Source organism: Seriola aureovittata, chromosome 5, assembly GCF_021018895.1.
Source record: "Seriola aureovittata isolate HTS-2021-v1 ecotype China chromosome 5, ASM2101889v1, whole genome shotgun sequence".
Lineage (NCBI taxonomy): Eukaryota > Metazoa > Chordata > Actinopteri > Carangiformes > Carangidae > Seriola > Seriola aureovittata.
The window spans coordinates 8,085,256-8,108,478 of record NC_079368.1 but is presented as its reverse complement, the minus strand read 5'-3'; the positions used below and the strand labels follow the sequence as shown (position 1 = coordinate 8,108,478).

Genomic DNA, 23,223 nt, shown 5'->3' with positions numbered 1-23,223 from the left:
CTATAAAAAACCATGTCTAGTTTTTTTCTGTTTACTGTATTTTCACTCTGTGCAAACATTGCTATGTTAATATATTTCTGAATATATTTTGTCTGTAAATAATTCCTAATTGTCGTGCTTTTCAGTTCAAATGAGGGAGTGTGGTCCAACGAAGGTTGTGTGCGCTCAGATGGAAACATGACGTACTCTGTATGTCTGTGCAACCACCTCACCAACTTTGCCATCCTTATGCAAGTAGTGCCCTTAAAGGTACAACATTTTGGCTGCACTTTAAAGCTGCTCTAATTAATATTTTTGTATTTTTTTTAATAACTGATCAAATGTCTATGTCTAATGTGAGCACAAAGTATTATTACTAGACTCCCTTCAGCCCTGTGGAGTGCTTTAGTTTCTTTCAGTTTATTGTTCTGGCTTTACTGCCCACAACTTTAAAGGTCCCTTATTGTATAAAGTGAGATTTCCATGTCTTTTTTGATTATAAAGCAGGTTTAGGTTTTGTATTAATGCTGTGAAAGTATCAAAGCGCTCAGTCCACAGAGAAATGGACACAGCCTGTATTCAGAAACTGAACCTTAAAACCAGCTGTCTTAAGTGAAAAAGCTCTAATAGACCCAGTGTATGCTAACTGCTCACCATCAAATGGCAGACAGACAACGTTAGCAACTGGCTGATAAACATAGTGGAGCATTTAGCTGCTAAATAACCAAAACAAGAGGAAATATTCCGCCTAGAATCACCAGGAAGCCAGAAACAGGAGGCCATGTCTCTTGGGTGTGGAATAGGCAACTGTTTGCTAAAACATTGGCCGCATCAACTTCATAAGGTCATAATATGTCAGTGTTTTATTTATAGCTTGTTGTGCTGCCCCCAAATGTCTAATAGAATTCATTATTTTAGGTTTAATGTAGGCCTTTTTCAAAGACGACATTATGACATGTCAGAGAAGGAAAAGTTCAAGCTGGGTTCTATTTAGTTGCTTCAGTGTCAGTGTCCTGGCTGTCGCTGTATTAATAGAGCTCAATAGGACGCCAGCACTCAGACTTGCTGTGTCACACTGACATCTCACAATAATGTGGACCAAAAACCATTTTCCCCATAGACCAACTTTATAAGATAAGATAGTAAATCTCTCTATCCATGGAGTTTTTATATTTGTAAAACTTTTCCTGAGCCTTGAAAAGCATGATTTATGTGCATAATGTCATCCCAACATAAAGTCTATGGGCCGAGTGGGAGCAATTTTCGTTCAAAAGCATGGACACCATCTTTGAATCCAGTATCCAGTTCTTATAGTAATCCGTGGTCCATGGTATTTTCCTGGTATCTTCCATGGCTCATTGGGACATTTGAATAGAATGAGTAGTTGCACCTATGCTTTTCCTGCTGCAACAAGTCGAAATGTCTGCTGTGACAAAGGCTCCTTGATGATTTTCGCCATAATGCTTTACCTTAAATCTGTTGTTGAGAAATTTTCAGAAACAGTAAACTACCACCTACTTCTTAGAGGAGATTTATCCCAGCCGCACACAAAAGCGTGTCCCTCCCTCTGTGTCTTTGTCACAAAATAAGTAGATTTGTAGGAGCATAATTGGGCAGGAAGCAGCGGCTTACCACACTGTAACCCACCAACCAGAGGCCCCCACTGCAGCTTTTGGACAGTTTCTGGTTCCCCCCTGTAGGTCAGCAGTAAGCAGGCCTACACAGTCACACTGTCGGTTTTACTTGTGGTTTTATACAGAAGTACTCTGGACAACCATGATTAAGTGTGGGTTTTTTTGGGTCGCTACACAGGTCAGTGGTCCATTCCTCAAGGACCACAGTCTCTCAAGAGACCAAAAACTGTCCTTACAAAGCATCAGGGCTAAAAATTATTCTTGTCTTCTCTTCTCTTCTGTTCTCTTCTCTTCTGTTCTCTCCTTTTCTCTGAACACTGTCCTGCAGTATTTTACATTGACATTATCTACATAAAGACCAACTTGGAATGACAATCCTGTGTACAGTACATAGTCACCTCAGTCTAAATCTTCGTTATCCAAGAATATGTGCCATGGGAGTATGGTCAGCATCCATGATGGCTTCTTTAAATAGAGGACTTCTTATTGCAGCTAAGTGGGCCAGTGCAGATTTTAAGGAGCACAAGTCTATTTGATGCTATACTTTCCCTCAGCCAGTCTTTAATTAGTGGGCTGCCTTATCCCTCAGCTGCGAGGGAACATCCCACATATCCCTTTTCTGGAAGGCTGAGACTCCTCTGCCCTCGTAATGACAAGGCACATATGAAGACAGTTAATGGAGAATCAAACCCAAATCCTTAAAATAGCCTGAGCTCCAAAACTGCACCAATGCACAAGGCCATATGCAATGGATATGTGCATATGGAGGGACACAATTATGACTGTCTCTGACTCTTTAGCTTCTTGGAAAATGTATATTTTGGTTATCCCAGAATCATAAAAAATAGGTTTGTAACTGTATCTAAAATATGGATTAAAAAACGGGCATATATGAATTCTTACTATTGCAAAGAAGTGACTTGTAATTCCAATGTTAGTTTACTATATTTAACCCTAGAGGGTTTTGCTAAAGCTTTACGACTGAGAAAATAGTCTGAGAAATACTAATATGAGTCAGTATTGTGTTCTCTACATGGCCCCTTTGAATTCCTTGGCTAATGATACAGGCTGAATGAAACAGCTTAGACTAGCTATGCATGTGCATTGGTGGCACAATGTACCGACCCATCATGTACGCAAAATAATTGGATTTTTACATGTTTTTTGTCCCTTGTTGATGGTGGTTTGTCTCCCTGCACAGCTCACTACTGGCCACCGGGTGGCACTATCAGCCATTGGTTATGTTGGCTGCTCAATTTCCATCTTCTGTCTTGCCATCACTCTTGTCACCTTTGCAGTCCTGTCGTGAGTAATCACTCAATCAGTCACACATGAGCTAAATGTACTGTGTTTAACATATACTGCATATTTTATTTCATAAAACTACTGGTCATTAACATGTATATGTACTGTATATCTGTATTCAAAACACACATCTTTTATCTTTTATATGGCAGGTGTTACCAAGGTACTAAGTTAATGTGATGTTGTCCTTGCGTTGCTCTGCAGGTCAGTGAGTACCATCCGTAACCAGCGCTACCACATCCACGCCAACCTGTCCTTCGCCATCCTGGTGGCCGAGATCTTACTGCTCATCAGCGCTCGCTTCGACCCGGGCACGGTAGGTACACGGTACAGATTTTGTTGTTGATTCTAATAATCTTGAGATTATTAGATTAAATACTGAGATGATGTATGAAGTGGACTATGGTGTAAAAATGTAAAATGTGGTAAAAATGCAACTTTTTGCGACTACAACTAAAAAAATCATGAATGAAAGATAATAAATCTAAAAAGAAAAAAATGGAAATGAAAACAGGATTGAGGAAAAGATAAAAGGTTAATGGCAATTAGCAAAATACTTTTTAATAATAAGGCATACAAAATAATTAAATAAAAAATAGAATATTTTAATGGTAAAAGGCTGATTGTGTCCCCTGTCCCAGCTGCCTTGTAAGGTAATGGCTATCCTGCTCCACTTCTTCTTCCTGAGCGCCTTTGCCTGGATGCTGGTGGAGGGCCTCCACCTCTACAGTATGGTGGTGAAGGTGTTTGGCTCCGAGGGCAGCAAACACTTCTACTACTATGGCATTGGCTGGGGTAGGTGTGCTAAGAAAGATACCAGTCTTACTTCTGTAATGTATTCCTTGTGTGATTTTGTTTTTGTGTTTGTGTGGTTTTCGTTTTCTTGCTTGTTGTTTCAAGAATACAGTATGCCTTCGTATTTTAATGTCCCAGTGTTCTGCCTCTTCCTTATGCCAGCGCATTACTGTAAATATGACCTCAGTATTTTTTAATTCACCTTCATGATCAAATATTATTTGTGGTAGGTAAATAACTGTGACCCTGCTCTTGGGTCTGAATCTGCTTTGAGTTACAAAATTCCAGCATAACAATTGGCTCTCCTGATCTCAGTGAACTGAAGTTGATGGACAGATAAAAAGAACCTGGGACATACGTATACTGTCTTTGGCTGCTGGGGAATGCATAGTCTCTCCTTCACATGCTGAACCCATTAGTGGAAAAACGATCCCTTTTTATTACTTCCTTTCTTCTAGCCAGAGTAATTTTTCATTTTGTGTGGCCAACTGCAAATTATGTGCTGGAGACTTGTCTGACAGAAGTATAGCTGTTATACATAAAAAGTAAATACTCATTTTATAATGAATTGCTGCTTCTATTAGCTGTGATAAGGTCTGTTGACTACTTTATCTTTCATTTCCTGTCCCAAAGTAAAAGTTTCCTTGCAGTATAGCGTGCTACAAACCTTCGGGCTTGGCAAACCAAAAGATCAAGGCAGTAGAATGAAATGAGCTATTTTCGTGGAAATGAGCAATTAGCAGCGCAGCAGATAAATAAAACCGCTGTGCTACTATGGGTGGAGTTTACCATGTGTCGCAGTGTTTAACAAGGCCACAAGGCTGTTTGTTAAAATGAACTGAGGCATATGTTCGGATGACACTGTGGAAGTCAAAACACCATTTTTTAATCACTATGTGGTTTATATCTGTCATAACCTGTATGTGAAACCCTTTTCGGCTGTTTTCAGATGATTCATAAATCACCCTCTTGTTTCCAGCCCAGTCCTAAGAACATGAGAGTGTTGCTAAATTGTGTTGATCACCAGCCTTGTGAACTGGGCAACAGCTTCGGACTGGGGTCTGCGGGGGCCTGAAATCCTCAGATGTAGTGTATGACTTGATTAGATTTGATTGAACGTACCCTGTGGAGTTTCTGAACACAAGTAGCAATATGGAGCAATGTTATGAAGAGTGTAGACCCTGTATCTGACTGGTACCTGAACACAACAGGGTACATAAAGAGTGCAAGGAGAGTGAGAGAAATAAGGAGTGAACAGGGCTCTGCATCACATTTTTTTCCCCAGGGCCCCTTAGCAGGTAAATCCAGTCATGGGGACTATGTGACATTTGTGAGTGTGTAACGTGTGTTGCTTTGATTATCACCAGGCTCTCCTTTGGTAATATGCGTGGTGTCCATTACATCAGCTCTGGACAGTTACGGCGAGGTTGACAAGTAAGTCTGACTTGTACTGAACAAAAAAATATTCATAGGAATGATATGGAATTAATTTTATTCTATTTAAGCTCGGTGGCATTGTGAAAGAATTACATCACCTGTGGAAATAAATTGGAAACAACTGTGTCATTAATGTTATTCCAATGCTTTTAGGTTAACATTTACCACATATGTCATTCCATATTTACATTACAGCATTATTGCATTTTTGCTTGGAAGGGAACACAGTCTGATTTTTCACTCTTGCACCTCTCCTTGCTTTCTCAGCTGCTGGCTGTCAATGAAGAATGGAGCCATCTGGGCGTTTGTGGCACCGGCTCTGTTTGTCATTTTGGTGAGGAATCTGCAAAAACTAGCATTTGTCTTTTTTTACAGTTTGATCAACAGTTTCGTCTGTATTCACACAAATACTTTATTTTATTCAAGAAGGAAACACACAAAATCACATCTCCCGTGTCTCTGTGTTAAATGTATTCAGGTGAACATAGGCATTCTGATATCTGTGACCAGGATCATATCTCGCATCAGTGGAGAGAATTACAAGGTTCATGGAGATGCCAATGCAGTCAAGTGAGTTTATTTCTTTTCATGATCATACCAAAAATCTTTTAATATTGTCCTTTTATTAAAAGCTAACAATCTAATAATATAAACATGGTTGTCTCTTACTTTGTTCCAAGGCTGACTGCAAAGGCAGTAGCTGTGCTCTTGCCTATACTCGGCATTTCCTGGATCTTTGGTGTTCTTGCTGTCAACACACACTCTTTGCCATTCCTATATATCTTTGCTGTGTTCAACTCATTACAAGTAAGTCCTTCACCACAGCATCATTTCTTTTCTAAATTGTGAGGAGTCATTTGTGAATTTCCTCCAAAAATTGACATGTTTTCTTTTTCTTTAGGGGTTCTTTGTTTTCTTATTTCACTGTCTTCTCAACTCTGAGGTAAATAATTCTCTACTCTCAACATCTTGAAGCTTTAGTGTTGTCCCTCACTTGTAAGTCACTTTGGATAAAAGCATCTGCTGAATGAGTGCATGTAGATGTAAATGTAAATTATTGGAAAAGGGACATTGTTCTCTGTTGTGTCCATTTTCAGGTTTAGAGTGATGCTGTAAAATGAGTGTATTTGTACATACCTTGTGTGCCATTTGTCACCATTATCGTCCATCGCTTTACTTCTTTCTGTAGGTCAGAGCTGCTTTCAAACACAAAACCAAGGTGTGGTCTCTGACCAGCAGCTCCATCCGAAACATCAATGTGAAGCCCTTCAACTCTGACATTGTGAGTGCTCATGCTGAAGGTTAACTAAATAAAAAAAGAACCGTTCTCCTCTCGTCTGCCTGAGTCTAACTCTGTCCTTCCTATCTTCTAATCTAGATGAATGGAAACAAGGAGGGTGTGACTCCCACCAAGATGAACACATGGGACAAAAGCACCAACTCAGCCAATCGTATCGACCTCTCCGCAGTGTAGAACCACAGATCACCATTTCTGTCTGTGGCAGGAGAGCAATCTGAAGCTCACTAGTGTAGAACGACAAACACTGGCAAGAGCATTCTCCCACTATGTTATGTAATGAATTGGATTCTCATCCATTGAAGAGAAAGTGCTGCCAAATGAGGTGTTGTGTGACTGAATAATAACTTTGCATTTAAAGACAAACAGACTCTAAGGACTGTGCCTGATTACTGTGTCATAAAAACATTTTGTGTTCCCAAAATCAAGAGCAGGGATCTCTGAGGAGAAGGTCAGTGAAGTGACAGAGTCTTAAGATCCATGAGGGTAATTCAGGGTCTGGCAATGACGCGTCTCAGTTGTCTGCTGCCTGGTCCATCTGTATATTGCAGTTGATTTACTGGTTGGCCAGAGTTTATTTAAGGGAATATTTCATTTAGGAATTTCACTTGTTTGGTCTCTTGCCAAGAGTTACATGTGAAGACTGAACCCACTTGTCATGTCTACATGGTAAATATGAAGCTAACGCCAGCAGCTAGTTCACTTAGCTTAGCACAAAGACTGGAAACAGCTGGTCTGGCACTGTCCATAGGACTAGCTGTGTCCTGTATCCAGAATTTGTGCTCAACCAAGCTAACATGCTAACGTATGCCATCTGATGATAGGGGTAGCCTCATTTTTAGCATACATCTTTTCATCTAACTCTTGGCAGGAAAGCCTATTGTCTAAAATGTCAATCTATTCCTTTAAATCACAGTGACATGTTTTGACATGTCTCACACAGTAAACTAGTGCGATTATGTCTGCTTTAACTTACATGCAGAAAATGTAACATTAAAATTTGAGATGGTGATGTTAAGTATTTTCAGGGTATGTTTAGAGACAAATGCATAACCTTAGACAGAAAAAGACTAAGGAAAGTATAAACTAAAGTATAATTTTCCTTAACTATAGTGTTAGATTTATTCCTTAAAATCAACGACATAATGGCTTCAACAGCTATTAACAGTATTCATCAACATAAAGGACAAATTGCCAATTTTACCTGGATGAACTTCTCAAAGATTCACCTGATTCATACAGCTTTAATCCACATTTGGGGACAGCACAACACAATATTATGTTGTGCTGTCCCCAGATGTGGATGAAGTAGCAGTGAATTAGACCCTATGTTATTCTGGTATAATGTATTTATTTATTTTGTGAGTTCTGAGTTCTTTATCATGTCTCCTTTTAAAGTGTCACAGCTCAACAATCAGTGTGTTCTCATGTTAAATTCTGTGTTTATTTGTGTGTTTTCTCTTCTAAATGAATTGACTGCAGTACCTCACATCTTACTAAGCTGCAGTATGTTTTGCTTTTTTGATGAATAGTGAATACTGGTTGTGTTTTGGACACAATTCTGTGAAGTTTTATGGCGTCTCTAGCTATTCTGTTGCTAATTTCTTTTACATTTTCATACATTTTTTGTACGATAAAATATGAACTATGTTCTGCAACAGAGGGACTTGATGAGGTTGTTGCTTTTTTTTTTTCTTAACATACTGTGAGAATGGAGGGAGATGGCACGTTTTAAAATGCCATTGATCTTACACTGTACCAACATTAAGTTTCCTAAAACAGGATTTACTGTAGGTCACTCTGCGCTCACTTTTCTTGTCAGATTTAAAGTTAAATATTTCAGTATTTCTAAGCCTGTATATGGCCTCCGATGATTGTTGTCTTATGGTACTATGGTTTGTGCTTCCAATTATCTTTATTAAAAAATGTTTATGACAAGGAATCAGTGTCGTCTTTATTACAGTATGCCTTATGCTATTTGGTGGATACTTGTGTGTGTACCTGTGAATAATTTTATTATATATTATTATATATATTATTAATCTATTTTTGTTAAGGGCGACTATGAAGAATACCAAAACCGGAAAGTTACGGTCAGTGTGACTGATTCAACTGGATTGGACAGAACCTCACCAATGACTTCTTGAAACAAACAACAGTTTGGCAGTGGCAGGTATCTATGCTACTGTTTCTGTTGGGTTTAGGCATCATTGGATTGTGAGACAGTAGGCCCCTGCCATGAATGCCTAAAATGTTTTGTGTCAGTAGAGAGCACTAGGCCGAACAAGGTTACAGAAATCCTGAGGGGACAAACACTTCCTGTGAAGGTGTCTTGATGGCCTCTTTGGTTTGACAGCTGAAGGCCAGTCCTGTTTTTAATTGGGCCTTGTGGCGGGTATTACTCTGCTTGAATATGTTACACTAAGCTAATGGAGGAAAGACGGAATTTCCCTCACTAACTGAGGGTAATTGTGTTGGATTGTGATGAATTTCATTTTACATTGGAAGTTGTTTTTAGCAATTTTTGAATATATCTGTAAGCTTTGTTTAATTTGAGTGTATGTACAAAGTGTATTTTTGACCAGTGACAGTATTATAAGACTTAGACATACAAGACACCATGACACTAATTTTAGATAATGAATCTTTCTTGATATAGAATTTAAAAATAAGTGTTAGCCAAATTAAGACATCGAATTGTGAGTTTACGAGGTGTCCCTGAAGGCGCCATCGTCAAACGTCTGCCGGCCTGTTTGCGCATGCTCGCCGTGAGATATGAATAACTCCAGCAGATGGGTAGAAAGGTGAGGAAGATCATAATATCTGAGCTCAGTTTCTGAATACAAACAGCATTTAACTGCAAACCTGTAACTTTTTAACTTGTACCGGCTCTAGAGAAGAGAGGACTTCATTTTAACCGTTAAATACACACAGCGGCTCGCTTACATTTTGTTTACACACATTTTTTTTTACTCCTGCGCACGTTGTTTTAACTTTTTGTGTTGACAGAAACTTCGTAATGTTGTCATCGATATTTTGGTTCGATTATGAATCTTGTCACGTGTGAAGACAGTACTTTATAATCAATGACATGGGATTTACCGGCACGAGGGACGTGTCGTTGGATCGTACGTCTGTTTCTCTTGGAAAATCAGCCTCCTGAACCTGCTCGGATACTTTAACGCGTTTATTTATTTTTTTTATTACCCATGGAGTCCGTCGGGAAGTTTGAGTTCAACAGGAAAGACCTGATTGGCCACGGTGCCTTTGCAGTAGTTTTCAAAGGCAGACATAAAGAGGTAACTTTTATAACCGAGACGAATTTGGAACTTGTCTGGTCATTGTTGATATGCTGCATGTAAAGCTCTGATTTTTATAAACTTTTTTTCAGAGACGTGACTGGGAGGTTGCTGTGAAGTGTATCAATAAGAAAAACTTGGCCAAATCCCAGTCTCTGCTTGGTAAAGAAATCAAAATCTTAAAGGTAATGATCACTTTTTTAATTTTGACATACATTCTTCACCAGTTTCTCAGTGTACCTTTAACTAAAATGTTTTTTCCTACCTCCTCTAGGAACTCAAACATGAAAATATTGTTAGACTACTTGACTATCAGGTGAGAATGGCTGGTCTTCCCTCTCTCCTCTCACACAGTACCTTTCCTCATTAATGGTAATACACATGCACAACAATACTGTAGGCTTAACCATAACCCAGCCACATGTTGCAAATGTTGACATGTTGCGGAAACATTAAACGTCATTTGCTTATGTAATGCAGATATGGCTGATGGATATTGTAGTTTTTTATGGAGCTGGCAGGCCTCAGTCACCTGAACTGGAGCTGTAGTTTATATTACACGGTTTTCCTTCAAAATTAATTATTGTAAAAGACTGTAGAGAGTTTGTCGGGTGTTTTCCTGTATGCCATAGAGTACAAACATTAAATTGTAAAACAGGTCACACAACACTCGGGACATTAACCATTTGCTTGGATGTTAGTTTGCATGAGTGTGTGTGCTTTCCTCTTCTCACCTTACTGACACCTGCCAGACAGCCACACATGAGATCAGGGTTTCTGACAGATGGCAGGGTGTAGCCGGCTAAACAATGGCTTTAAAAGCAGCGTGTCGTCTCCCAGCAGGCACGTAACAACATGCAAGGATAATGTCTTTAGATTGAGATGGTAATGTGTTAATTCACCTGGTATCTGAACAATATGTGCTCTCTGTTATTTGTTACAGTGATACTTATTAAGGTGTTTTATACAATAACTTCGATATACAGAGCATACTAACTTTGACTCGGTGATGTAAAAGACAAACAAGTTTCAGCTTGCTCCCCCACTCTCTGCTCAAGTCAGGTGGGACTGACACCCTAAACTTCCCCCACCCCATCTCACCTCGCTGCTCTGTGACTTTTTCCATGGCGACACACAGGGTGTCAAATCAGGGAGGGTTCCTGGATGACTTAGGGGGCCCAAAACTAGTTGTTGTCAGAGGGCCCAGGATTTCTAGAAGCACTGCTGGTGACAGGCCAAAACAAAGTCTAAGAAATGAGGTGGTGTCACTTGTTGTGTAATCAGGGGCGACAGCTGCATTGATTTATTGTTGGTATAAGTCTTAATTACCCATCTCTCTTCATTACATAAATATGATGTATTTATTACCATTCATCAAATCAGTTATGAATTAGTTTAGTACTCACAATTAGTGTATTTCAGCTAATAATTTGCATTTTATCTCATCAACAGGAAATGGGAGGATGTGTGTATCTCGTTATGGAGGTGAGTTGTGTTAGAATTGGTAATGGCTGCTCTGTTTTTTATGCAAATCACATTCACTAATTAGGTGGCATTGTCAAAGCTTCTAATAAGACTTGTCTTCCTTGTCTTTTCAGTATTGCAATGGAGGTGACCTGGCAGAGTACCTTCACTGTAAGTCTGCTACATCACGCAGAGTTTAATATAGCTCACATCTCACTACAGTAAAGTTTTCCATTTCACCTGTGGTCAAAGCATAAAGGGGGATATTGACACCACTCCTCACTGTTGCAAGAGAGTGCCAGTCTCACAGTTTGTTAGCTGTAAACATATTTGGAGCGGCTTTCTGTACTGGCGGGTTAGTGTGGCTTTTAAGAGGCTTGGCTAAGCTTTTTCAGTGTTTTGAAGGAATAATAGGATTTTGCCAGCACAACGATAGAATTCAGGTTTAATGTTCCAACAGGTCAGTGGGTAAATTATCTCTAATGCTCCCGAGTACTTAACCCAGATAAAATTAAAACCCTCAACTTGACTTGTGGTCAAGTTTTTTCTATGTTTTTCTTACAAATGATGTAGAAACCAGTAGAAAATAAGCAGCCAAAGTAACTCCCAGCTTTTATTTTTCATGTCTTCGGCTTTCAGTGTAACTTGTGTCACACTGAACATTCACTCTGCCTCAAGTTTCAAACCCTGTATCAAAATATGATGACGCAGCTGAAGGTATTAAGTTGATTTTTGGTTGGTGTCAGTGTGTCTATTTAAATGCTGATGTAGAGTGATGGTCTAATTCTACCATCATGCCAGAGTCTCTTATTTTGTAGACTGGCCCATTCTCTGTCCCTGCCAAGAAGGCACATCCAGCTATTTGCAGCACAACACTCAGTCACACTTGGCAGGGTTCACGGAGCACCCACATGACCTCACCCATCTGTCACTCACTTATCCCCTGTGCTCCTGTGGAAAAACACTGCCGCTAGAAATACTGGATGTCCCCTGTAGGAGGGGGTCGCTAGCGTGTCAGGTGTTGTTCACGTTAATTTCCAAATGGAGCCTCATCATAAACAAAATTCTCTTCCTCAGAGTATGACAGCTGTGACGCTGATGCATCTCCACCTTACATCATATTGGAGTTTATGACGAGAGTGTGAGAACAAACAAATTAAATCCACTTTTTAAGTGAGATCAAGGGCTTCAACTAAAAATTATTTTCCCCCATTATTAATTTGTAGATTATTTTTTCCAATTAATCATTTGATCCATAAAATGTGAGAAATAGTGAAAAGTATGATTTTCCAAAATTACAATTTTCCAAAGCCCAAGTTCACACACTGAAATTGTTGGACCAACAGTCCAGAATTCAAATATTATTTACTTACTTATAGAAGACAAAAAAGTTTGTGAGTTTTGTGCTAAAAAGAGTGACTTAAACGATTAATCAGTTGTCAAGAATAGTACCAATTATATCAATTGATTAACTAATTAGTAAGTCACTTTCATCACTACTAAGATCTTTGATGTGCAATAGACATAAACTAGTAAATTGCATGGTAAAAGGCCACAAGACAATAACCTTTTAACCAAGTGTGCCAGTTGGTTTCATAAGTAAAAAGAAAAAAGGTTCTATTGATGATAAATAATAATGTATTAAGTTAAGTAATAATAATAAATTGATTATTAGAATGATAGTAAGTTGCATCACTAAGGTACTTGGGGTACTTATGCGATGACAACATATTAGGAATAAATAACTTCCTTTACCTCTTCACATGTATCTACACACCCTGCAATATATCAAACCCTCTATACGCTGCCATGCTGACTTCGTCCTGTATCGTCTTAATGTACGTGTTTCATCCCTCTGATCCACAGCTAAGGGCACGTTAAGTGAGGACACCATCCGTGTGTTCCTACAGCAGATTGGCCAGGCCATGAAGGTCCTGCAGGGTAAAGGCATCCTCCACAGAGACCTCAAACCCCAGAACATCTTGCTCTGCCACCCAGAGGGGCGCAGGTCCAGTTCCATCAATACCTGCATTAAGATTGGTAATGACTTTAACATGCAGAGTATTAGAAGACCTGAATGAATAGCATGTCTGTGAAAATGCATTGTTTTAACGAAGCTGGTGGTGTGAGTTAATTCGTCACACACACAGACATGTACAAAAACTCTTCTCTTGGGGCGTCGTGTGGCGTAGTGGTCTAAGCAGGCGCCCCATGTGTAGAGGCTACAGTCCTCGCTGCAGTTGGCCCCGGTTCGAGTCCCGCATCGGACGGCCCTTACTGCATGCCATTCCCCCTCTCTCTGCCTCCCCATTTCCTGTCTCTCTCCACTATCCTGTCCAATAAAGGCACAAAAGCCCAAAAAAAAATATACTTTAAAAACTCTTCTCTTTCTCTTACCCTCCAGCTGACTTTGGGTTTGCACGTCATCTCCAGACAAACACTATGGCAGCCACGCTGTGTGGCTCTCCCATGTACATGGTGAGTATTAAAGGTCTATTACTCTGGTTTCCTGTGCCAACTCGGTGTAATGTCACCATGTCTCTAATCTGTAAACTCTGTTTGTCTGGACACAGGCTCCTGAGGTCATCATGTCCCAGAACTATGATGCCAAGGCTGATCTGTGGAGCATAGGCACTATTGTGTACCAGTGTCTGACTGGGAAGGCACCATTTCACGTGAGCACGCACACATGCAGATACAAAAACTGTAACATTACTCTTTTTAGGTGTTTAGGTAAATAGATTTAGCAATTCCCCCAACAAATGTTTGCTGCGGTCCCTTACATAACTGCAAATATTCCTGAAATAGTTTTGCTTTAGTTCCTAGAAAGGGCAGACTCATTTTGTCAACATAAAACAGGACATGATCCATCCCTTTCACAACACAGAGAAACGATATGATCCACAAGCACTGAAAACCACCTGTCTGCCGGGTGACACTCTCCCTGATATCCAGTGTTGTTAGCTGGAAAATGTGGGAACAGCTTGACTACTTGTGAGGAGAGCCTTGTTTACAGATTAGGGGGGGGGCATGCGGAAATGGCTGTTAGCCATTTCTCTGAACCCAGAGTAAATATTGTTTCACAACGCTTCCTATTACTTTCTACGTCTGCTCACGTGGATTCTCAGATGAAATTGTTGACCTGCTATGTGCAGATTGCTCTGCTGTGATTAAGTATAGACACGTGCTAATTTTTCTTTTTTTTTTCTGAATCCCTTTTTGTTCCCATGTATCAGCAGTGAGAGAAGAACATTCTGTCATATGACCTTTTGTACCTGTTGAGAGGTTATTTATGTTGCAGTTTCCTTGAATGCATTTTCCATGAGAATGAGAGGGAAGACTGACTTCTATTTTTACCAGGCAGGTCAGTGAGTTGAGATAAGTCCAAGGGTCAGAGTGAGGTTAGCTGATGATGATGGTGATGATGATGTTTACTTAGGTGGCTTAGCTGGCATCTCCCAGTATTCCACTTTGTCCTGAGTGGGATCATCAAACACCCATATATTGTTTCTGTTTGGACTATATGCACTTTGGCACTTTTGCAATTTGCAATGATGTAGGCAAACATTTCACTATCATTCACTATCACTATCTATTCTAATGTTGGTTTGTAAGGGTGGGGCTGCAGAAAATGGATGGATGGGTGTACACGTACATGGTCATTTTCAAATTTAACTCATATTTTGTGTGTGTGTGTGTGTGTGTGTGTGTGTGTGTGTGTGTGTGTGTGTGTGTAGGCTAGCACACCGCAGGAGCTCCGTCTCTTTTACGAAAGCAACAGGACCCTGTTACCCAGGTGAGTGCACCTTTGTATAATCTCGTGCCGACACAGATATGTGTTGTACATGCACGATATGCACAGGAAGATGATAAGAGAGACGTGTAAATGTGCATTACAGGGAGATCTGTCTTCTCTGCGCTTAGTTTGCTGATGAATGACTGACATTAATCTGCCCTGTGCCTGTACATAAATTTGTGTGTATATGAATGGTGTTCAGTGTGCACATGGACGCTTTACAAAACACAGACACATGCACGCATATTAGCACTCAATAAATCCACGACTTTCATACCAGAGCTAAAAATAGTCCCAATGTGGAAGAAACTGATACAGACACCTGACGGGACAGATCATCCAGAACATTCTCGATCGACCACTCACACAATTGAAAATCCAGCAACTGTATAATGCTATGCAAATGTAGTGCCCTGTCTTTTATATATATATACTGTATATATTTCTATATATGTGGTGTTGTTCATTTGTAATGTGAAACTCTCTGTTTCGGCCTTTACAATCATTTCTCTTGGACAGTCATTGTGAAAACTGAATCTTTGACTTTCAGAAGTCAGACATGGAAAAATGTTCAAAGGGATTAATGGATTGTTTGCCCATTGTTTTCATGGTGTATTTTGCCAGCCTGTGTATGGCTCGTAGCCATGCTTATCTTTTGGAGTGATAAAGCTGGGTGATAAGTCAGGCCCTGTTTGTGTGTGAGGAGGCACGGTTTTGTTGTTTTCTTGTCATTCTATATATAACCAGCTCCGAGCTGCCAGTTAGTGGCCTGCACGGCTATCATTTTCCACATGACCCACATAGCTCAGCACAGACACAAACACACACACACTCACAGTCTGCACTGACTCTGAGTGTCATGACGCCTTGAGGTTTTGCACCGAAACCGTAAATTAGATTTAAAAAATCACATATTTTACAGCTCGCTCTGAGCTTATGAAACACAACTGACCTAAATATTATTTCTTTTTAGGCCACATATATCAGCAACAAAATGCAAGCACAGTGAACACACTATACACACAATATTTTATTCCTCTTGTCTATTCTATCTATTCTCCAGTGTTTAGATTTTTCCATGATTTATATTAATAGTAGTGTTATTGATCAAAATTAATCTAAAGAGGAAACCTCTGTGTTTTCCCAGCATCCCAAAGGAGACTTCTAGTAACCTAAGACACCTGCTGTTGGGGCTGCTACAGAGGAACCACAAAGAACGGATCAGCTTTGGTAAGCCCCTGCCTTTTAACATCCAGAACCCTTTTCATAATTTTGATTTTAAAAAGCCTCTCTTACATGTAAATCTTTACACGCACAGATGAGTTTTTCCACCATCCTTTCATGGAGACGAGCTCATCCACAAAGAAATGTACGTACTGTTCCTCGTTTGTGTCAGTATCTCTCCCATCTATTTATCATTATCTGGGTTTACAGCCAGGGTCCTAACACAAGCACTTTTTCTGACAGGCTCTCCAGCTCCCATGGTCTCCTATCCCAGCTCCGGCTCAGGCAGTTCTTCTAGTAGCTCCTCCACATCCCATCTGGCCTCACCTCAAGTATGTACTACTTTCTCATGTTGGACTGGTAGAACAAAAGCCACTTGGTAAAAGATGTGAAATGTAAATATCTCGTAAAAGAAATACTCATTGTGTATCAGTTTCCCTGTTATTTCCCATAGTTAAATCCGATCAAACTTAATTCTACGCCCTCTTAGCATTCCGATGGAGAGATGCACCGGCTCCAGCCCAAAGCGCAGTACTCCCCTACGCAAAACAACGCTGGCTTCCTCCTGAAAGAAATAGCCAATCAAGACAGTAGGAACACCTCATCTTACACAGATGACTATGTCATGGTGCCTGCCCAGTTTCCCAGTAAGACCTCTGAGCCTCACTCTCACTCTATAGATCTTTACACACATCTCGTTACACACTTATTTATTTGTTGAAGTCTGACTATTTCTATTTCACTGCTTCGTAGGTGAGTACACATGTGAAGTGGATGTTGGGTCACCAATTGAAAGTTGCCTTATATACAGTGGGTGAGTTGCGCACAAACAATAGAACAGACCTCTCATGTGAACCCCAACAAAAACATGAGTAAAAGTTCAAGCCTTGTCACTGATAGAGCTGCACAATATTTTGTCAGTGTCCCATATCAGGCAATGGGTGCTGAACACTTTGGTTTTTCTATATTGACTAATACATCATTATGCGTGATATGTCACATAGATTTACTACAGCGAACAAATATATTTTTACGCTCTCTCCAGGAGCTCCCTGGTCGCTGAGAGAGGTCCTGGGCCTGCAGGAAAGACACCTCCACCCTCTCCCCTCCTACACTCTCCCTCCAAGCCCGTTAGGTAAGAGAGAGCTAAGCAGGTTTTAGTGTCTTGAAGATGAAGGTGCTCAAAGATAGATGATGAGTATCAGCATAATAAATCCAACAGTATGTATAGCATATCTATTTAATGTACTTTATGAGGCTGTTATTAATTGCACTGCTGTTTTCCTTTGATATATAAAACCATCAAAAACACTCCTACGTGCTCGCTCCTCTGTGTGTGATTCCTTGGATTCTTCTTTCATTCACGCAGCAAGCCCGTTGAATTCGTTGGCCGTAAGTGCAGCCCCTCCGTGCCCATTCCTGTCCCAACACAGATCCAAAACTACCAGCGTATGGAACAGAACCTGCAACCAGTTGGCTTGAATGGCTCCACCAGGCATGTACAACCTCTGAGCGGTGTTATCTCTGCACTCACACTGCCTTAGTGTCTTTTTTTTTCTCTTCTGCCTTTATCTAACTATGTCTCATGTCATTCAGGGCCACACTGTGCTGTGCAGGCAGCAGCAGTGGAAGCTCCCCACAGTGTGGAGGCTGTAGAGCTCCAGGTCCCGGATATGTCCTCAACTCCCCAAGACTGGCAACTGGAGGCGCCCAACCGCAACCGTGCTCCCCGCTAGGTAGTCATCTTAATTAATTTTTCTTTTCTTTTTTTTTTTACCTGTGTAGGGAATGTTTATTAAGCAGAGTTCTTGTACAGCAGCTATCTTGGTCACACTTCTAACACAATACATGGGAATTTGTCAGTGCAATGTCACTTGATGCTTGCTACTAGGGTCAGTTGGGTGTTGACAAAAATTCCACCATCTGAATCTCATGTTCAGTACATTCCCAGAGTTGTTTTGTGATGACATATTTGTATTTGATTTTCTCTGTACCCACTTTCCCTATGCCTGACTCATCTACTTTAATTTAGGCAATTTGACAACACCCAGAGAGCACGCCTCAGCTTGTTTCATTCTTTGTTATTGATGTGGACTGTTATGGTTTCGAGAAAGTGTTCCAGTGAATACTGATTTCATAACCAGGCCTAATACACTGCTGGTTTTTGCTAATTATTAAGATCTCTAATCCTCTGTATCGTAGTGGGAACTACCCCAAAGACCTCAGAACAGACTCTCCCACTCAGCACAAGAACTGGACTGCTCACTGGCTCTCCTGGCATGCAGGACACCTCCAGTCCCAAGGTCAGCTTCTAAAACATCTATGTTATTGCATTATTATGATATTATTACGAAAATTAATGATTTGTTTTTTTCACCTCTCTTCAGAACAGCAAAGTGACTAATTCTTTATACTCCCTATAAGGGCAAAGAGTTATGATAGAGAAATTACAAGCTCTCACAGCAGAATCAAATGGTTCTCAACTGTCATTTGCTTTTCAGCAGCAGGTTCAGTCAAGAATGTCAAACCGAATCAGGACAGTCACAGACCTGCAATCCCTTGGCACGTCTCCTGCTTTCCAGACCAACCACAGCAGGCAATCTGCCAATAAGAAGGGTCCTTTTAAAAGGTCAGAACATTATAATAATATTGTGAATGTAACAATTGTGGTTAAATGATAATATAATAACAACATAATAAGGCATGGAATGGAATGTGAGTTTATACTTCATTCATGTGAAAACCTGCTGTCTAGCACCTAGATATGTCACACAGTATTGAAGATATGCCATCTGATAAATTATGAAACGCTCATGATGGTGTCTGTGGCTGTATTGAATGTCCAGATCGCTGAGCACTGGCAGGCTGTCTGACATGCTACTGAAGGCGGCTGTTGGAGCTCACCTGTTTGAAGAGGGAAGTGATGAGAGCCATAACTGTGACAAAAGCATGGATATAACAGGTAACAAACAGGGCCAGTCCTGTTTCTACTGATAGTGTTTATCATTGTTTGTATGTAAGACTATGTTGCTGTTGTTGTAGTGACAGATTAAAAAACATGGGTAAATAATTCATAGCCAAGTATAGTTTCTAAAGTCTAACGTCATGTGAAGTAATACTGAAATCAAGACGTATTGAGGAATAAACACACACATAATTGAGGGGGCGAGGTGAGGTATTACTCTATGTTTGCAGTAGTTACAAAGCAGCTATTTTAAGGTTCCCTACTGCAGTGACCATGACCATAACATTTACAGGGTGCAGTTCAGCTGGACTACATTTTCCAAGGCCGTCTTAACCAGTTGACTTGAACTCTCCTTATTCATTCCTACAGCTCCACCTACTGGTTGTAGTAGAGGCTTTCAGTGGGCAGACAGCCCACCTCTTGCAGTCTTCACTATAGGTTCTCCAGGCAAAGGAAACACTCCTCCTGATGCCATGGTGTCAAGGATGTTCTCAGGTAGGTGTTCTGATTACACAGAATATTGACTGTTTAGGGAATTCATTTTTAACCATTATATTAGCTTGTCCTGTAGGAGGTTTGTGAGAATTCCCTTTATTAAGTATATTTATGAGTGATCCAATGAGGCTGGATTTTTATGTACTGCATTCTCTGATTTGGGTTCATTTAGACCAATTATGCAAATTATTAAAGTGTAATAATCCAATTAGAAAGTCTGAAGCACGACACAAGTTGAGTGCATTTGTTAACCAGGTAAAATTTGAGGTAAACCAGTTGGGAATCGGTCAGTTAAAAGAAGGAACTGAGAGTCTGCTGCTATACCAGGCCATGACATAGTTTTTAAAATCTAAATAATAATGAAACACATAATAAGTAGACACCTGATTATATGTTATCTGTTCCCCTCGTGCTCTTTCGATCACTCTGATTTCCCATGTTCAGAGTTAACCTGTATTTGTCTTAAATGCAGGCTCCCCCAGTTACATTCACTCAACCTGGCTACTTAACAGTCGCCTTCTCCAGAGAGGAAGCCGTAGAAACAGTGAGACTGAAGCCATGGAGGCTACTCCACACAGCAGTCCAGTCTTTCACCCTCCAGTGCTCGCTGAGGATACACTCATGGAGGTACACATAAATACTATGATGACGCTGTGAGGTGAATCCTCCAGGTTATTATAGGCATTACGCACATTTGCAGATGAACATAAAATAGACAAATTCAGATTCCACATGAACAGGTTCTGTATTAACAGTAATTTATTGGTTATTTTCACAGCAGGCTCATACGGACGGCCTGAGTGACCTGCGTTTCACCTTGGCTTTTGTCCACTGTGTCATGGAATTGGCTTCTTCAAAAGACGCTGGGCTGGATGCCATCAGCAGTCCCGATGTTTCCTTTCTAGAGCAGAGCTTGGTGACAGATCAGATAAGCGTTCTGAGTAAAGAATGGAGGTGAGAGGCATGAAGCTTTTTTTATATTTCTTCAGCATTGTACAGTAGCTCTATTCCTTCACAAGTCTTTGTGGAAATGACATCTCCTTTTTATGTGCACATTCCAGCTATGCACAGCAGTTAGTGTTGTACATGAAGGCTGAAGAGTTTCTGTCATCAGCGCTGCACACTGCTAAAGAGAATATCAAACAAGGCAGACTCCTTCCCTCTGCTACAGTTAAACAAGGTGAGACCAGTGACCTCTGGTTTTAATTATCAAGCACTCCTTTTGTAGACCTTAAAAGTCTGTTAAATCTTTTTTATTCTCTAGTAATTCGGGAAGAACAAACACTTTTCGGTGTTGTAGTGTAAAAAAAATTAAAGAATTAATATTGCAGAGAGCAGCTTGATCTATCGAGGTGTTTCTGCTGTGGTAGTCTGACAGAATGAGAATTGGCATCCATGTTGAAGCTTGATGAAAAAAGTGAGTTCATATTTATTAGAATAACAACATTTCTGGGGCGTCGTGTGGCGTAGTGGTCTAAGCAGGCGCCCCATGTGTAGAGGCTACAGTCCTCGCTGCAGTTGGCCCCGGTTCGAGTCCCGCATCGGACGGCCTTTACTGCATGTCATTCCCCCTCTCTCTGCCTCCTCATTTCCTGTCTCTCTCCACTATCCTGTCCAATAAAGGCACAAAAGCCCAAAAACATATCTAAAAAAAAAAAAAAGAATAACAACATTTCTTTGCATACTGTATTTCCTTTGTGTAGTGATCAGGAAGCTGAATGAATTGTACAAGAACTGTGTGACATACTGTCGATCCCTCAACGATCGGCTGCAGACCTTCTTGCTTGACAAACAGAGGCTTATGGACCGCTTCAATGGCCTCACGGCAGAGAAGCTCATCTACAGCCACACTGTGCACATGGTGAGCTCACCTCACAACAGATGTTGACATTCACTCCAAAACAGATTCTATCAACTATATATTCAGTATATGTCTCTATCTTAGCCTTAATATGTATGTTTTTATTGCATTAAGGTACAGTCTGCTGCTTTAGATGAGATGTTCCACTATGGCACCGCATCAGTTCAGCGCTACCATAGAGCCCTTCTGCTGATGGAGGGTCTGTCCCGAGTCATCACAGAGCAAAAGGACATTGACAGCATAGACAAATGTAGGTGGCAGCACTAAAGACACACAAACCACAAGACTACATCTTAAAATACTAGAATCAGATGACGAGTTATTTTGCCTAGATCTTGATGAGATTTTATTCTAATCTGAATGTTTCAATCTCTGTGTTGTCAGGTAAGCAGTGCATTGAGCGACGCCTTTCTGCTCTGCAGACTTAACAGTATCCATGAGCTCTACAACTGCACTCACAGCTACTGGATTATCTTGACTCATTCATCTCCTCAATGTAAATGAATCCTCCTAGACTGTCAATACACACAAGCACTTTGATCTTTCTTAAGGGAAATGACCACTGGAGCATCTGCTCTTATCCCACCACCCAGTCTGTAATCTTTACATAAATGCACAGAAAAGACTGGAAGTCCTGTTTTGTACATGTCTTTGAAGACAGATTGTGTTATAATTGTTTGAAAACTTTGATAAGATCAATTTCTGTCAGTATTTGTTCTGTTTTGTTACATAGTGTATTTGTTGGTGTGTTTTGTGTTTTGCACATAGAATTATCAGATGAAATAATAACTGATTTTAACTGATTGTTGTACTTGAAACAAAGATTATTTCTTTTTTCTGTATTTGAAGCATTTGTGTAAAGGTTCTCCAGCCAACAGGAGTCACAATATTCTGAATGAGATGACCAAATATTGCCAGTGTGTAGCAATATAAGTAAAACTGTGCCTGCATTTTTTTTGTACATTTTTCATCACAGCATAGTATTGGCTGTAAGGTATGATATTTTGACCTCATACAGAATAATTGTCTTACAGTCATCATAGAGTGCAATAAGTTTTTTTTTTTTTTTTTTAATATTTGAATGGGATTTTACAACAGATTAGTTTTGCAACAAATGATTGAACGATGCCCTGATGATGTACTCATTTGTGTGGTACTTTTAAGTAATGACTGCATGCCACATTTCTTATGTTTATCTGCTGTTTGTGTGTATGTGTGCACATTAGTTTTATTTTTCAGCTGTGCTTATTTGGGGTTTTATAGGTGTAAGTTTGGATTAATGTAAAAAATGTATGTTAATTCAGTTGTACATGAATTTTGCCCGATAGCACACTAGTTTGTTACAATTACATAGCCAATATTTTGTGAAAATGTTTGTGTTTAAACACAAGTTTGTTAGAATTAATGAAATTGCATTTTCTACTTGCTGGTCAAATTTGCCAAAATGAGTTGTTACACACTGTGTGATGAAAATAAATAATATTTATTGGTAAAGCTATGGGTCCAAGTCCGTTACTGTTGCTTGCTAAATCAGTATGTCTCTCCTGTTTTGTTTTGTTAGTAACACCAGGTTAACGATTTATGATACATTACTGAAAATTACTAAAATTCGTCGGATAATCCATTTTAGGTAACGTCATCGTCTCATGGTGTTACCGCTTCCTGGAGACAG

At 40.1% G+C, this 23,223-nt stretch overlaps 2 protein-coding genes across 4 annotated transcripts in view; both read left to right on the top strand.

Annotated features, from left to right (window-relative positions):
- Positions 1 to 8,389, top strand: part of adgrd1 (adhesion G protein-coupled receptor D1) — a 31,251-nt gene extending 22,862 nt beyond the window's left edge. For both annotated transcript variants that reach the window (XM_056375355.1, XM_056375354.1), the window contains 11 exons: positions 126 to 249; positions 2,815 to 2,918; positions 3,123 to 3,234; positions 3,560 to 3,713; positions 5,081 to 5,147; positions 5,418 to 5,484; positions 5,629 to 5,720; positions 5,831 to 5,957; positions 6,052 to 6,093; positions 6,340 to 6,432; positions 6,529 to 8,389. In XM_056375355.1, the coding sequence (XP_056231330.1) occupies positions 126 to 249; positions 2,815 to 2,918; positions 3,123 to 3,234; positions 3,560 to 3,713; positions 5,081 to 5,147; positions 5,418 to 5,484; positions 5,629 to 5,720; positions 5,831 to 5,957; positions 6,052 to 6,093; positions 6,340 to 6,432; positions 6,529 to 6,624 (1,078 nt within the window). In that variant the 3' untranslated portion in view covers positions 6,625 to 8,389. The remainder of the gene's footprint in view (positions 1 to 125; positions 250 to 2,814; positions 2,919 to 3,122; positions 3,235 to 3,559; positions 3,714 to 5,080; positions 5,148 to 5,417; positions 5,485 to 5,628; positions 5,721 to 5,830; positions 5,958 to 6,051; positions 6,094 to 6,339; positions 6,433 to 6,528) is intronic.
- Positions 8,390 to 9,233: 844 nt separating this feature from the next.
- On the top strand, positions 9,234 to 23,045 carry ulk1a (unc-51 like autophagy activating kinase 1a). 2 transcript variants are annotated; one of them, XM_056377522.1, is made up of 27 exons: positions 9,234 to 9,746; positions 9,839 to 9,931; positions 10,021 to 10,062; positions 11,199 to 11,231; positions 11,345 to 11,381; positions 13,077 to 13,250; positions 13,615 to 13,688; positions 13,784 to 13,885; positions 14,948 to 15,006; positions 16,154 to 16,236; positions 16,325 to 16,375; positions 16,474 to 16,562; positions 16,721 to 16,877; positions 16,984 to 17,044; positions 17,276 to 17,365; positions 17,600 to 17,725; positions 17,827 to 17,966; positions 18,433 to 18,533; positions 18,735 to 18,859; positions 19,077 to 19,192; positions 19,565 to 19,690; positions 20,163 to 20,317; positions 20,469 to 20,644; positions 20,752 to 20,870; positions 21,394 to 21,551; positions 21,666 to 21,801; positions 21,936 to 23,045. In XM_056377522.1, the coding sequence occupies exons 1-27, from the start codon at positions 9,657 to 9,659 to the stop codon at positions 21,977 to 21,979; spliced, it is 2,757 nt and encodes a 918-aa protein (XP_056233497.1). In that variant the 5' UTR covers positions 9,234 to 9,656; the 3' UTR covers positions 21,980 to 23,045. The 2 variants fall into 2 exon arrangements, with proteins under 2 accessions (XP_056233497.1, XP_056233496.1); XM_056377521.1 differs by having other exon boundaries at positions 18,732 to 18,859.
- Positions 23,046 to 23,223: the final 178 nt, after the last annotated feature.